This window comes from Antedon bifida, chromosome 3 (genome assembly GCF_963402885.1).
Source record: "Antedon bifida chromosome 3, ecAntBifi1.1, whole genome shotgun sequence".
In the NCBI taxonomy this organism is placed as follows: domain Eukaryota; kingdom Metazoa; phylum Echinodermata; class Crinoidea; order Comatulida; family Antedonidae; genus Antedon; species Antedon bifida.
The window spans coordinates 24,158,194-24,173,950 of NC_136228.1; the positions used below are offsets into that span (position 1 = coordinate 24,158,194).

Genomic DNA, 15,757 nt, shown 5'->3' on the forward strand with positions numbered 1-15,757 from the left:
ATGAAGCGAACTGTTTATTCGGCTGGTTATTCGTTTTTTACTAAATAAATTGCATGAAACGAAAAATTAAATATCCAAACAACATTTAACATAATGTTGGCATGTGGAAGCTGGAAGTGGCGGTCTAGAGCAATCAAGATCATTTGAATCGGTTTACGCACACACAAATATGACACTGTTAACACTAATAAACTGCAACAAAAAAAACAAAAAACAACTCTCATTTTCATATCAGAACATTTTTATATTCCAGGCTGCCACAGCAGATAGCCACAAGCACTTTTTTCTTGCTTGTTTGTTGATTTGGGTAGAGAGGCTGTAAACTCAGAGGAGGAATTATTTGAATTCCTCCCTTTTCACCAATACAAAGTTGCATGAAATGAACGAAGAGATGCAAAAAATTAGAATTATAGCATGGAGTGATATTATTAAATGAGAACCATAAGGTTAGATTCCATACACTGTGAAAGTCCAAGAAGCTATCTTGGCTCCGTGTGTATGTGAGACGCTTTACCCATCCGTATTGTACGCATTATTACACTAACTAACATATTTATCGCCTGTTAATACACAATTTTGTTTAAAACTATAGGCCCTACCTATTTTGTTCGAATGTATATTATAGGTGATCTTATACATAATTCTAATAACTATAACTTCTAAATTAGTATTATACATTTGACGTTAGTTACTAACGGCGTTCTAGAAATCGCGTGATGCATCTTAAACAATAAGTGTGCATTTTGGAACATTCTTCTTGGCTTTTGGAGACAGAATTCGCGAATGACATTCTCTGTATTAATTTTCATGTTAAAGTGTATGTTCATGAGGCACCATGATCCCGAAAGCCGCTCATAAGACATTTGATTTCGCAAACAGGTTTTCGTTCTCCGTCTGAGTCGAAAAACTTCGCTCAGCTTCAGCAGACGGGCAGTACACATGCGATTAGAAGAAGTAAACGCACATTCGGGAACACATCAGGATCCGCTAATTTTACAATAGCTCATATAGAGGTGCCAAGGTTTGGAATGAGCTACATGAAGATATTAAAAATGTGAACTCTGTCTCTCTTTTTAAGAAACTGTTAACTGCTAATTTCATGTAGCTTTATTTAAATGTAGTGTATTATTTAACTTTATAGTTAGTAAGTGTATCCTTGTTTTATTTTATTGTAATTGTTTTATTATCTGCTTTTGTTTTTTTGCTTCTGTAATTGTTTTATTATTTGATTTGATATTTGCTTTTTACATTTATTTTTGTTGGTGTTTTCCTTTGAGCACGGTCTTACTGAAAAACAACTTTTAGTTGAGTTAAGTATCCGTGATTAAATAAAGCTTATTATTATTATTATTATTAGCTTCCGTTAATGTAACAGGAAGCTCTTGTTGCTGCGAACACAGTCGCTTCCATCGCTGAAGCTCGAATGAAGATGTTCGTGTCTTGACAGATCATCGTACCAAAATTCAGAGACTTAAAGCATGGCTTGTTATCGGCAGAAAAACGGGTTTTTAACTAACTAAAACTATGTTTTATAAGATGTTTTATAAATTATGCAAAATATACTATACAGTACTAATATCTATTAAATCAAGTCTTCTTTAGTCTGTATACATCCGCCCTTATGAGGGCGGGCATCATTCTCTGTTACATGCAGATTTCTAATGCAAAAATCGCGGATTACTGGTATAAGGAAGGCCAGCCGCATAGTTATAATATTCTCCCCCAAAAAAATTAAAAGCACCATAAACACAACCAAAACCAACGGCTGCTGCTGGTGTACCGTTTGTAAATGCCTTCGAAGTAAAGAAAGTAAGAAATTACGCTTTCCATTTTTTCTGATCATCCTTTATTTCAATCGTAACTTGTAAGTCATGTGTGCTTAACTTAAACCGAGTTGGGCTAGGCCTAGGGCCTCTCTGGGATGTATGACAGACGATCGGGCTTATTCCAAGACGATCGGGTATAAACGCGTGTGGACATTCGGGCCCAACCTAATTAGACGATCGGGTCCACGAAAACGAATTGGATTTATAATTGTTCTTTCCATGATCTGAGTTCGTGGTACAAATGTAATCAACTATGTACTTTTGAGGCCTAGCTAGACCTGTAAAGAGTGTTCATGGTCTATACATACAAATATTAATGTTATTGTTAGTGAAGACCACGAGTTGATGGTCTGAGTTTTTCAAATTCATGCTAGAATCTCTTCTTTGGGACACCCTCTATTCAATTGGGTCAGTCTAATTATCGAAAACAACCACAAACAACCGAAAACAAAATAAAAAAATCTAAATACCGAAACCAAATTTGTATAATTTTTTTAAAGTCGGCCTCTATTGATGGGTGTTTCTAAAGCTAAGACGACCATACAGAGAGAAAACCGCACGCGCAAAAGCAAAGGAAGACCCTTGGTAGTATGCACAAAATACAACTCCAAATCGTACAAATTCAATGATATACACCGTAGACTACATTTACTTACAAAATCTATAAACACATTTTGTTTTAGTCTTTAGATTTTCAAAAACAAAGCATGATTGTACCTAACTTTGCGTTTTCGTCACTTAAAGATGTATTGTCCCGTGAAACACAAAAAATGAAGGTCAAAATATTCTAAATTTAAATTGGCCATATCAAAGTAATATTAAAGTTATTCACTTTAAGTCGAAAATTCGAGCCAAAAACAACAAGTTTACAGAATTAACAGGTAAATTAGTTTGATTACATTTCGTCTGGAAAATCGTCGCGAGCGAAAGTAGCCTAAACAAAGATTTCAAACCACGAGTATGCATTATGCATGATGCTAATTAGGATTGTTTACAACAACTCGTCACGGTTGAGAAGGTGTTTTCACACAGATCGCGAGGAAGTTTTAAGATTCTGCATATAGCGTAGACAAACAATCACGTTGCATTATGAGATATGTTTTGATCGAAAACTTTGACTGGAAGTCAAAGTTTTTTCTTTTTTTTTTTAATGTCTGTTTTTCAGTTAAATTTTTTTTTTTTTTCGAATAATTTTTGCTGAAAGTTAATAAATATTATGATACTGAACAAAAATTTTTTTGAAATATTTTATTTTTATTTTTTTGGAATTGGTCAAAGGGACAATACTAGGGATACCGAGAGCTGACTCCATTTTCATTACCACGATTAAACAGCGCGCACATTACTATGCGCGCAATGTCATTGACGTGGTGTTTTTTAACTTTGGTAAACACTTTTTATTAGGTAATTATTCTGAAAATAAATTAATTATGAAAATATCCTTTTGAGTAAATATTTATTTACCTATTATTCTATAGGATCAAGTATTTTTTATTTCCATTTCATTCAACCCAAAATGTGAATATAGTGGTTAAAAGATCGTTATCGCCTAGCGCGTATAGCTTTTGTTTACTACGAAACCCTCGGAAGGCTCAATGACCTACCATTTTCAACCTTATTTTTATGTAGTTGAGCCTCTTATGACCTCAAAATGTTTTTTATTCCTACACCAAGATAATATAGTTCCACATACCATGTGCTTGTTACTAAGAAAAATATTAATTTTAAGTGCTAAAAAAACAGTTTTATCCCGATATGAGGCCTTTATGATTCGAATATTTCATAGTAACAACCCATATACCATGAAAAATATCCGTTTTGTCCATTTTTAAAATAATTTTTGGAAAATTCCGAGGGGCTCAACTACAAAAACGCCATTTTGTGGTATGATGTCATCGCAAGCCAATCAAACCTCCACATTTGACCGCTCCGCAGGTGTCACGGTTGAACGATTTTGGATTCTCGCCCTTTGATTGGTTGACGCGAATCAACACACAGCGGAATAATTTCTCGCGATTGCCGTGGAGTCACATGGTCTCAGGCCTGTCCAATTACACGTGAAAATAATGCATTGATATTCTTCGAATGAGGTTAAATAAACACTATTTTTATATAATAAATAAGTAATATCATATTTTATTGAATTTTACAATGTTGATATACAAAATATATTACTTAAAACCGTGATTTTATATAATTATTTTTACGAAAAATGACTAGTTCATACAATTGTCGACTGAGGGCGCAATTTGTTTACATCGTTCGTGGCTAAAAACGATCATTTTCGGCGATGTTTTAAACCTTATATTTCGAAAAATACAAGTCATATTTTCATAATTCTTTTTTTATTATATAATATTGATACAAAATACTAACAGGCAATGTATAATTTGTTTGAAAAATAGTAACTTTTAATTTTACATCGTTATTCCTAACAATACATCTTTAAGTTAATACTGAAGTGATTAAGAATAAAAATGGATATGGATTAACATATTCACAATTATTGTGAGAAGTAAATGCGTTGGTTTCTGGATCAAAAATCTAATCTAAAAGACTAAAATCAAAATATTTTTATAGATTCTGTAAGTAAATGCGATGTTATCATTGATTGATTGTACGATTTTTAGTTGTATTTTGGCTTTTGCGCATGCGGTCTTCTCTCTGTCATGGTCTTAGCTCTAGAAACACCCATCAGTAGAGGGCAACATTACAAATTCATATACAAATTTGTTTTCGGTATTTAGATTTTTTTATTTTGTTTTCGGTTTGTTTTTGGTTATTTATGGTTATTTTCGGTTGTTTTCGTTAATTAGACTGACCGATTCAATTCAGGGGACACTTTCCCATGAAACAAGTGGATATATGAAGAGACAGGGACACATTTGAGTGTGCCAAATGATTGATTACCCCTATTATTAAGGGACAGTATTATTGTTTTCTGTACCAAACGCAATCAAATAATTCATTTAGGCCTATGTCTCATCTCAACGGTAAAAGTCCTAATCGAATACAACAATGCTACCTCCCTGGCTGGTCAGAGTGGGTCCCATGTACGATCAATAATTTGGTTACTGTAGCAACACAATATTTCACTTCATCCACTTGGTGTGTATGCCGAGAACTCTATAATAATAATGGAACGGATTTACAAATGATACCCATGGCTATCGGGCCCAATGTTAAGACTATCGGGCCCAACGATTAAAACTATAAAGACCAATAAAGACAATCAGGCCCATCATAGAAATGATCGGGCCCATTTCTTTATGGGTTCGACGTCTTATATGTTTGGCCCAATCGTCCATGGCCCGGATCGTCTGTTTACCTGCTGTTTCACTTTCGCACCTCAATATCTCACCTAATTTCAGTTATATTGTCCCCCTGAAAAAATAATTTTTTAAAATATTGGATTGAAAAAAAAATTATTTACATGAGAAAATCATAATTTAAAGTAAAAATTAATGCTGTGGCTTTATGATAGGGATACCGAGAGCTGACTCCATTTTCATTACCACGATAAGCGCGCAAGATACTATGCAAGCAATGCCATTGACGCGGCGTTTTTATACATAAACAGTTTTTTTAGATCATTATTCTGAAAATAAATTAATTATGAAAATATTCTTTTGAGTGAATATTTATTTAACTATTCTATAAGATCAAGTATTTTTTATTCCATTTCAGTCAACCAAAAACGTGAATAATGTGGTTAAAAGATCATTATCGTCTAGTGTAAAGCTTTTGTTTACTACAAAAACCCTTGAATGGCTCAATAACCTACCACTTTCAACCTTATTTTTGTAGTTGAGCCTCCTATGACCTCAAAATGTTTTTTATTCCTACACCAAGATAATACATACCATGTGCTTGTTACTAAGAAAAATATTAATTTTAAGTGCTAAAAAAAGTTTTATCCCAATAATATGAGTGTAATATATTTGTGCTAATACATTGCACGCTTGTTTTATATACTTCAGAACCTTTCACGTTCTAAATCGGGACAGCCAAATCCCAAACTTTAATACTGTACATTCAAACCACAGTGGGCGTCACGCGCACGCAGACAGCAAACAGTACACATAAACATTACAATGAGGCCTTTACGATTCAAATATTTTATAGTAACAACCCATATATGGGCTCATCATCGTAAGCTATTCAAACCTCTGTTTACGACCGATCCAGTTGACTCGCAGTTGAACATTTTTGGATTCTTGCCCTTTGATTGGTTGACGCGAATCAACACACTGCAGAAGAATTTTCTTGCGTGTGCCATGAAGTCACGTTGTCTCTCAGGCCTGTCCAATAACAGTTTTAACTGCAACATCTACAATCATGTGCGCGTGTCTGGGGATCGTATGTCAGCATATCGTGACCTGTATCATAAACAATTTTATTAATAAACAATGAACATTCTTTGAGAACATCGTTATTCTACATCTTTCCTTCCAAGCTGGATGCATGGCTAAACTTATTATTATCATCAATGGCAGTTAACTTAGCTGTGACTGATAGCAGATTACACTGGTTCAATATGCTTAACAGTTTCAATGGTGTATTGGTTTAAGGCCTATAACATTTGTTAATATGATATTGTCATTATAATATTTATAAAACAATTGCAGAATAAATACTGTCGACCAACGATAAAAACAAAACAAATTTCAACAATCCATTCTTGAACACAATAACAGAACTTTGACCTTTTGGTGGACTAAGGTCGATCCTGGTAACAAGGATTATTCTGCCCTTATGGCGTTTCATAGTCTTTGGTATGCTGGCGTTTTTACAAGTCTGCCACTTCTTGTCCGTATGTTTGGGAGAAATTCTTTCTCTTGGTCATATGTCATATGTGCATTATGTTGAGGTGATAGGTTTGCTACGGGGGCTCTAGCCCCCTCGTTGGGGAGCCTAGCGTTGGGGAACACGGGTACTTTTTGTCGGGGAATATAATATACAGTAAAAATCGTTTGCGTTCACTTCGCAGCTTCAGCGCCTAGAAAAACGCGATGTTCCATTGACCATGAGTACGTCAGAGGGCTATTATGCACTTTATATGCATTCATTATTGCCAGCGATCTAACTACTAAACAATCGTTCAACGTTGGGTCCAGATGCGTGATATCATGTTCCATCCAGGGACCAAAAAGTGTATTGTAGTTACTTTCCAGGCGAAGTTTACCGATGGTTACGTCGTGTACTATGTGTCGACGTACGCTATAGAGCAAAAACGAATTATGTTAATTGTTCATATGTTCACCAATTTTTAAATTTACTAGTAACCCTCTGTACCGTGGGGCACCTAAAATAAATATTTCAATTTCATACATACTAAACAAAAAAACATGCCATTTTCGCTTAGCCAACATCTTATTATAGCTAAGTTACTAAATTTTTCAATGTCCTGTATGTCATGAACTTCTCACCACTCGGAAGTCCAGATGGTACGCACACATACACTTGGGAGGTATAAACTGATTTTCCCCGACTGAAAAGGGTCTACGCTTGCGGACGCACCAACTTTTTTACGCCTCTAGGCTATTTTGTTTCATGTTTTGAAGTATAATAAGTAAAATTTCTGTGACCTCCAACTTTATTTTTCTAAATTTTCTTAGCTCCATCCCAACCACGGTTGTCTGGTTCTGTAGACTTGTAATTTCGTTTCATAGTATCATTAATATATATAATTTCAACTCCGGGGACATAATCTTATGTCATCAGTGTTTTTCTTTTTGGTTGCAACCATTGAAGAAACCCAATCGGTGGCTTCTACTACTGGTGTTATTACACCAAGATCTGTCATTCTCTTAAGCTCGGTTTTTACTTTTTCTTCGATGGGTTTGGGCACACGCCTTTGTATTTTAAAGGCAGTTTGCCTAATTTGCCATCAAACACTTCTGGAAACTTTGTAATCTTAGGAGCCTCAGCATTGGCTAGCTTGTGTACAAAATCATCATTGAGGTTCAGTTTCATTGAGTCCTAGAAGGGGTGAGCAGTTTTCTTTCACTATGTAGAAGCTTGTGTTTTATGTTTCACCAGCGACAGTTATTGGTAGGTTTATTTGTCCCATTGTATGAATAATTGTACCACTGAAAGCTCTTAGGCTGGCACGCTTTGTGCTGTCAATTGCAGCTTATCGTCCAATACCTTGTATCATGTGATATGGTAAGACATTACACTTTGCACCTGTGTCTAACTTTAAAGCTGCGTGTGGTGACATTAACCTTGATATCATTTATCTTATTGAGTAGGTCGATTTAAATTACTGGGTCAATTTGTTCCATTTCATAATCACACTTGTCACTTTCAGGCAATTGACTGATTTATTGAACGTTTTTCTGACACGAGTAGCTTGGACGCCTTTGCTCCTGTCGGACACTGTTGTCTGCATAGTGCTGATTTGCTGTTCTGCTTTGACATAGTATAGCAAAATGACCTGTCACATTTTCTGCACCTGGCACCAAATGCCGTTTTTACTATATAGCCCTAGTTAGGCTTTCGTTTAATTTGTGTTTAATATATTGGTTTATAATAATATTATACACCTTTTTCACGAAACGGAAGACATTTTTTATTGATGACAAACAATCATAGCGGTTTTTTTTCAGGATACCATGTTAAAGATATATTGTCCCCCAAAAATTATTTAGTTCTGTTGGTTATGTTTCCCTGCACAGCATTGTTTGTCTTCCGTTCCGTGAAAAATGCGTATTAACGGAAACTAGGCCTGGGCCAATAAGTACAGGTACTGTATCACCATATGTTAATAAGCTGATAATGATACTATAACATACTGTAACACTTCTTATGACTTTATAGATTGTTATAAATATAGGCTACTTTAAAATTAATGCACATGAATATTTGATTCAAACAATTTGCTTTTTTTTAGGTGTTTATTTCGTCATTCAAATCAATTAATTAGAGTATTGTGAAATGACGCAAGAGAGTGTGGAGCAAACACAAAAGTTGCACGATTCTCAAGTACAGAACTCAGCAGAAAGCTATGTATGGAACGTTAAAGATATTGACCGTCTTAGAAGATTTCTCTGTCTTGGATCTTCTCAAGGAACTTATTACGTACAAGAGGAAACACTTGGAGAAGAAAGTGTTACAGCTGTTGCTGATCTTGTAGCGTCTGGTAAAGGTTTGAATGTTGTTAAAGAAGTTGTGAAATACAGCGATGAGGGCAGAGTTTCAAAGCAAGACCCACTGTTAATTGTACTCGCATTATGTGCACGTTGTTCAGACTTAAAAACGAAAACTGCTGCTTATAAAGCACTCTCAAAAGTTTGTCGTATACCAACACATCTATTTAAATTTATTGACTATTGTGAGCGTGTAAGTGGAGAGTCAAGTGGCTGGGGAAGAGCCCATCGACGTGCTGTTAAAGCCTGGTACCTAGACAAAGACCCTCGGAGGTTAGCTTACCTTGTAACAAAGTATAAAAAGCGAGATGGCTGGTCTCATAAAGATGTTCTTCGACTTTGTCATGTAAATCCTTCAGCCCATCAAGGTAAAGTCATAGCAACTTTAGTAATCCACTAGATAGAGAGGTTTAGGGTCCTGTCTTGGGTATTAAATCCGGTTGGTTCTTTCCAACACATAAAATGTTCATCAAGTTGTTTGATCACATTCATAAACCTACTGTATGCATTACTAATTGTTACTTGTTACTATAATATGCAGTATTTATAATAATAAACAATATAAACGTTAAATATTCAATTGTTTCTTTCAGGTGTTGATGCTGTATTTAAATACATATTCAAAGGAATTGCTGAAGTGAAAAAGCTTTACAATGATTGTGAGATCTCTGAGGTCAAGAAAGTTGTTGAGTTTTTAGAGGCAGTTGAGTGTGTTAGAAAATCTGAAGATGAGACACAAGTGGCAGTTCTTATTGAAGAAAACAAGCTGGTTCGAGAGCATATACCCACACAACTCCTCAAATCTGTACAGGTATAATAATCATTTGTCTTTAAATAATAGATGTGAAGTTATGTTGATCAATAAGATGAAAAGAAATAAATTATTTCCAATTCAAAATAAATAATTAATAAAATACTTGAAAGTGTAACGGAATTGTTTTCAGATTTTAAGTGGAATAAACACACTTCTCAAACTACAAGCAAATGTAATAAAATTGTAGGATTCATTATGAGATGTGATCAGAGACTGTATTTCCTAAATTAATTAAACTAGCCTGTGATCCGTACTCTGACAAATTATTTTTAAAAAAAACAAATTGTCAAGAAATAAAACTATTTACGGCCATTGATTTTGAAGTATTACTTCCCTTGAAAGTATGCAAATTAGTAGTACAACAGGTGAAAGTTGCCATATCTCTATCGGTCATTAGTGTACCAATTTTTTTTGGTAGGGATCGATGACTCTTGGCTTTACTTTACCATTTGCATCTACGGCGAATAAGTAACTAGTTTACGAAGGTTGTAACACTTGACCTACTCTACATCCATCAGATTGAATCTGTACAGATGCGTTTTACACGATTTTGCTTTCCATGTTACTTTTGTATGGCTTATGACATGTGGTCATCTTACAAACATAGGTTACATACATTCAAATTACCCCCCATTTTCAATAGATTTATTTTCAGATGACAAGTCTCATATAAATGCTTTTAATATTTCATTCCATTTTTATTTCATTTCTATGAGATGCTCCTCTATAATGATTGTAAATTTTTTCCAAATTTTCTTCTTTTTTTTAAACTACCCAAATATGTGTGCTGGGAATCTAGGCCATTAAAAAATTGTGCTCCAACTTTAGACGCAGAGTAAAACAGTTGATTTAGGAACACGATCAGTCAACAACGTTGCATGGAAAAAAGTTTCGAAATGTTTACAGAAATCTGCACATAAACTATCACCATTAGTTAATTGTCATATCATTATCATAAATAAGTGCAGCATACAATTGTGGTACTTACCTGATTAAACATTGAATACTGATTATCGCGCATCTCTTTCTTGCCGGCGTGGGCTCATTCACTTGTTGTTTGCGTGATTTTTGTATTAAAAAAATGTAACGACGCAAAATAAAATATCTTTACATGAAACTACATGTAATACACATGTAACCAGTACTAATATTGTACACAATTTATAAGATGACGTCATTTGATTGGATTATTAAAAATATTATTAAATTATAAAAGACAGTAGACATGGTTATTTTAATTCTAGAATGAAAACTTTTCTAATTTCTTTTGTTATACATATGTAAGAAAAATTTATGTTTATCTACAATATTTATCGTTATCGTCCTACCTACTGTAGTGTGTAGTATCCTTTAATTTACCGTAGTACTGCCCCAAACTGTATAAGCTAAAACACAAGATTAGATTGAATTTATATAAAAATAATAGCCTCTGTTTCAATTAAAGATTATTTTATATCGACATGCTCTTATTTTAATTAAAATGTATATTTATGTATAAGGTATGGACAGCATTATTAAAGGACATGCCTATGACAGCAATGATACGTAATCTGGGAAGAATGACAGCTATTGGCATGTTTTCAGCCAATTCTGAAGAAGCATTAATTGTAATTGAGAAACTGAGGAATTTGGAATTGTTAAAAGAATCCAGACTGCATCCATTTATGGCGCTACTTGCCCTTAAAACATACAAAAGTGGAAAAGGTGAAAAGGGCAAGTTAACATGGCTACCAAATTCAAGGATTTTAGACGAATTGGAAACAGCCTTTTATCTTTCTTTTAAGGTAATCTAAAAACCTACTACAATTCAGCTAATGTTTAGTATTGTTGTTACTGAAAAAAATGACGTATTAAATATTTTATAATGAAAAGTAGTGAACTAAAATAATTTTAAATTTGTAGAGTAATACTGTTATTATTAATAATTAGGCTAAAAAAATGGTTATGTTGGCATAATGCCAACAGACCCAAAAATCTAGGTTAGGTAAGCAGCCACTCAATTTTTTTAATATGTTAAATCGTCTTGATTTTGGAAAACCAAGCCAATTCTTGATTATTTTTTTTCTTTAAAATAAATTAAAATGTCTAGGATAGGGTGTATTTTTAAGGTCGGTCACATTACATTAACATAAGGGAGTTTTTTGCCTTACTGTACCTAATACCTGTAAATAGCAAATAGCTGAAAAATGACTTGGGTATTGATATTTGCTTACTGTTTTGTTCAAAATCTGCTTAGAGCTGTATGTTAAGAAATTGTAAACAAAGAATAGCAATAAAATTCAGAAGACTAAGAGCTTAACATCCATATTTCACACTATATAAATAAATTGATTGACAATCACTTTTAAATCAATGGCAGTCAAACTTGGAAACTTGCACTACAAAATTAAAACATACAATCTTACAATTTAACAGAGATAAAACACACAGAGTAAATACAACAATGTAAAATTACTTTACTTGAATAAGACATGGTAATGAAATGAAAAATAAGCAACAATTCAAATTAACTCTTTTAAAAATCTTTTTTCCACTATACAATGTGCTTATTGCAAACATCTTTAAACTTTGAGCAAAAAAAATTCTTGAATCTTGAAAAGTATGTCATGTTAGTTCATTGTGCGCATGTGGAAATATTGCGCCTCACCTCAACACAGGTTTAGCCGACAACACATTCAGTCTAAATCACATAAAATGTACAGTACATTTTATTTTGTATAATATTAATAAGTTCAAAAGTGTTTTTGGAAGTTTCATACCAATTCAGCTCCCATAATTAATCTGACTTTGAATTAATCAATAATCACTGCTTGAAATCGGCTTTATGGAAATTGAGTGAAATGCATTTTGTATTGAATGACAGTAGAGTAGTTTAATTTTCTGTGCATTTTTTGTGTTATTAAACGATGGGCTTAGATATGCTTAGAGAATATTTATACATGAGTGGTATATTACATCATTGATGCTCTCGTTCATTGATATTTGTACTATTTTTGTACAATTATTTAGGCAGTTGAACCCACTAAGAAGAGGTACATGCTTTCAATCGATGTCAGTGATTCAATGTCTTTTAGCGGTATCAATGGTTCAGCTAACATGACTGCTATTGAAGCTGCAGCTGCAATGATGATGGTAACAATGAAAACAGAGTTGAATTATGAAGTAATGGCATTCTCAAATGAGTTTATAGACATCAAAGATCAAGTACGATCTCATTCAAGATTAGATGAAGTCATTAAAACAATGAAGTCGGTAAGTATTTAACATTTACCTAACTATTGGGAATCGCTACACTACTATAAGTGGAAGTCACATACATATACAGTAGGTGTAGTAGTTTCATTTCATTTCATTTATTTTGTCTCAGATATAAAAAAAAAAAAGAACAATAGAGAGAGACAGGATTCCCAAAAGCGAACTGAATCAAACTATCAAGTTTAGTTTAGTGTTCACATCTCATTGTTTTCTTAAAGATTGGTATGGGAAGCACAGATTGTGCACAACCGATGGAGTATGCGATGCTACACAACATTCCTGTAGATGTTTTCATCATTTATACAGACAGTGAAACATGTGTTGGTAATGTACATCCTTGCCAGGCTCTTCAAAACTACCGACACAAATTGTACATGTCTAAGAGTGACCCAACCCTGTTGAAAGCCAAGCTAATTGTGGTCGCAATGACATCCAATGGTTTCACGATCGCTGACCCTACTGACCCTGGGATGCTGGACATCGTCGGGTTTGATTCAAATGCTCCCACAATTATGAACGAGTTTGCTCTTGGTAATATATGCGGTGAAGATTAAAGTTTAGATACTGTTGTCTACAGTTTAAATTTCTACAATGCAGTTTTATCCAGCATTTTAATTATAGCTGCAAAACAGTGTGAAGACATTTTTGTTGGTATAGAATTTAGTCTAGTGCTAAAAAAACAATATAGAAATACAAATTGACTACTATTATTGCAGGTAATTCTGTATATTCTCAAACATTCTAGGAGAAGGCTAAGCTAATGCAATGTAGCCAATCAGACACGCTGAAATAAGTCACATGCACACTCTTTATTTTTTCACTATCATGCACTGGAGTGCAAAAAGTGCGCAGCAAAAAAGTATAACAGCACTCTGCGTGTAAATCGTATTGCAGAATAACGATCACGCTAGTCTCGCTGCATGATTTACGAGTACAAACCAGATCGTCTGCACCGCTGCCCCAATTACAAAAAAAAAACACACACCATGTTTTGCTAGGCCTAGGCTAGGCGGTAATTTGGTTGCCAAGAAGTGGTGCTTGCTGTGTTTTGATGGCTTCTTTCTAGGCTAGGCTTTTGTGTATTCACCCAAAAAGGTAGGTGAAAATAGTTAGACCAATGCAAAAACAAATAAGGCACAATTCTAAATTCGTACTCTCAATATAGTTGAACATGCACTCAGCTACGCCTCATTTTAAATACCATCGAGTGCACTGCATCTCCACTAACGCACTCTGACTTGTGCATTATTTGTATATTAATAGTGCATTGTGAATGACATTTTGAAGCGAGTCTGTGATGTAAAAGAAAATAAATGTTCGTATTTGGCCTGTTTAAAGCAACTCTCAAATACATGTTATAAGACTCGCATTTTGTGTGCTATTGTGTGTTGTGAATAATTTCTAAATACTGAATTACATTTAAATGACATTGTAATATAAAATGTAAAATGTACAGATTAATTGTATTTTACAATGTTTCATGCAATCTAATTGTTTTTGTAACTGCACTATTTCAAACATTTTCACCACATCCTTTGCAAGTAATAAATAAGTATAAACATTGATGATAAAAAGGGATTGAAATGGCATATCTTCGGTTAATTAATATATTATGAATCTCATTAAAATAAATTTTGCATGGTGAAGAAAGTAAAATGCTTTTGATAACAGCATATCGTAATGAAATCTGTTTTAAAAATACTGTGATATTCATACTTAAAAAAATTTTTTTTTTAGGATTATTAATATTTTTCATTAAAGATATATTGTCCCCCAAAAACATGAAAAATGAAGATTAATTAAATCAGACTTTGAATGTTATTTTGTAGTTTTAATAAAGTTAATCACTTCCATAGAAAAAAAAATGAAATAAAATAATGTTTTCACCTATAAATTTACAAAATAAATGGTTAAATTCAACCAAAAACCCACTGGCTGGCAGACAGCCAATTTGGCCATTTTTTGCTTTAAATTACAGTTTTTTTCAGGTAAATACATTTTTTTTCTCGTGGATAACTATTATGTTACATTAAAATGGCATATTCAACAAAAGTTTTGTTAAGAATTATTTTTTCAGGGGGACAATACATCTTTAACAATTAATAACTATAATTATTAGGAATGTTAGATTTTGCTTAGTAAAAGACATTTGTAAATATGAATAAATAAATAAGTAAAAAATGTGTTTTTTGTTTTTAATATTTTGATGAAATATTTGTGTAAAGTTTCAACGCTTTGGTTGTCTTCTGGAATAAAGACAGTTTGGTTGTTATGCTACAACTAGTATCTTCTGGAATAATGACGTTTTATACTATCTTGAAAAGAAGCCTAGTTGGCTTGTATTCTGTATATATTTAATGTTAACCATAACATTATCTAGTCTCAAATTCTTTTTTACCACCGAAACCCATTTGGAATATCAGAACTTCTGTAAAACCTTATTAGACCAGCATAAGGATGTTCAGATAGTTTTGAAAGAAAAGTTGAAAACAAAATACTGTAGCCACACAGTTTAGGCAGGGACACTGTAACGCATAGTTTCATTAGCCGACTACATGGTTCTCGTGGTAAAACAAGTCTTTTAGGATAAGGAGGAGGGGTTGTCATGCTGTGCTAGTTCACAAGAGTGTGTTGTGGATAGAAGTCTGAATAATCAATAGCGCAAGGATTGGGTGGGGAGAGGAATTATTTATTGTAACTTTATATCACAA

General features: G+C 33.6%; 1 protein-coding gene across 2 annotated transcripts; it reads left to right on the plus strand.

Annotated features, from left to right (window-relative positions):
- The first annotated feature begins 1,673 nt into the window (after positions 1 to 1,673).
- LOC144838035 (RNA-binding protein RO60-like) lies at positions 1,674 to 14,889 on the plus strand. Of its 2 annotated transcripts, none has more exons than XM_078693388.1 (6): positions 1,674 to 1,809; positions 8,722 to 9,345; positions 9,571 to 9,788; positions 11,291 to 11,575; positions 12,801 to 13,043; positions 13,265 to 14,889. In XM_078693388.1, exons 2-6 carry the CDS (start codon positions 8,766 to 8,768, stop codon positions 13,598 to 13,600), a joined length of 1,662 nt encoding a protein of 553 aa, XP_078549514.1. In that variant the 5' UTR covers positions 1,674 to 1,809; positions 8,722 to 8,765; the 3' UTR covers positions 13,601 to 14,889. The 2 variants fall into 2 exon arrangements, with proteins under 2 accessions (XP_078549514.1, XP_078549513.1); XM_078693387.1 differs by having other exon boundaries at positions 1,700 to 1,800.
- The last annotated feature ends 868 nt before the right edge of the window (positions 14,890 to 15,757 follow it).

What these genes read in the sequence shown, in the direction of transcription:
- LOC144838035 (XM_078693388.1), top strand. Translation starts at nt 8,766, where the DNA reads ATGACGCAAGAGAGTGTGGAGCAAACACAAAAGTTGCACGATTCTCAA. An exon ending in AAATCCTTCAGCCCATCAAG is followed by an intron (nt 9,346 to 9,570) that starts GTAAAGTCATAG and finishes TGTTTCTTTCAG; the next exon opens with GTGTTGATGCTGTATTTAAA. An exon ending in CCTTTTATCTTTCTTTTAAG is followed by an intron (nt 11,576 to 12,800) that starts GTAATCTAAAAA and finishes ACAATTATTTAG; the next exon opens with GCAGTTGAACCCACTAAGAA.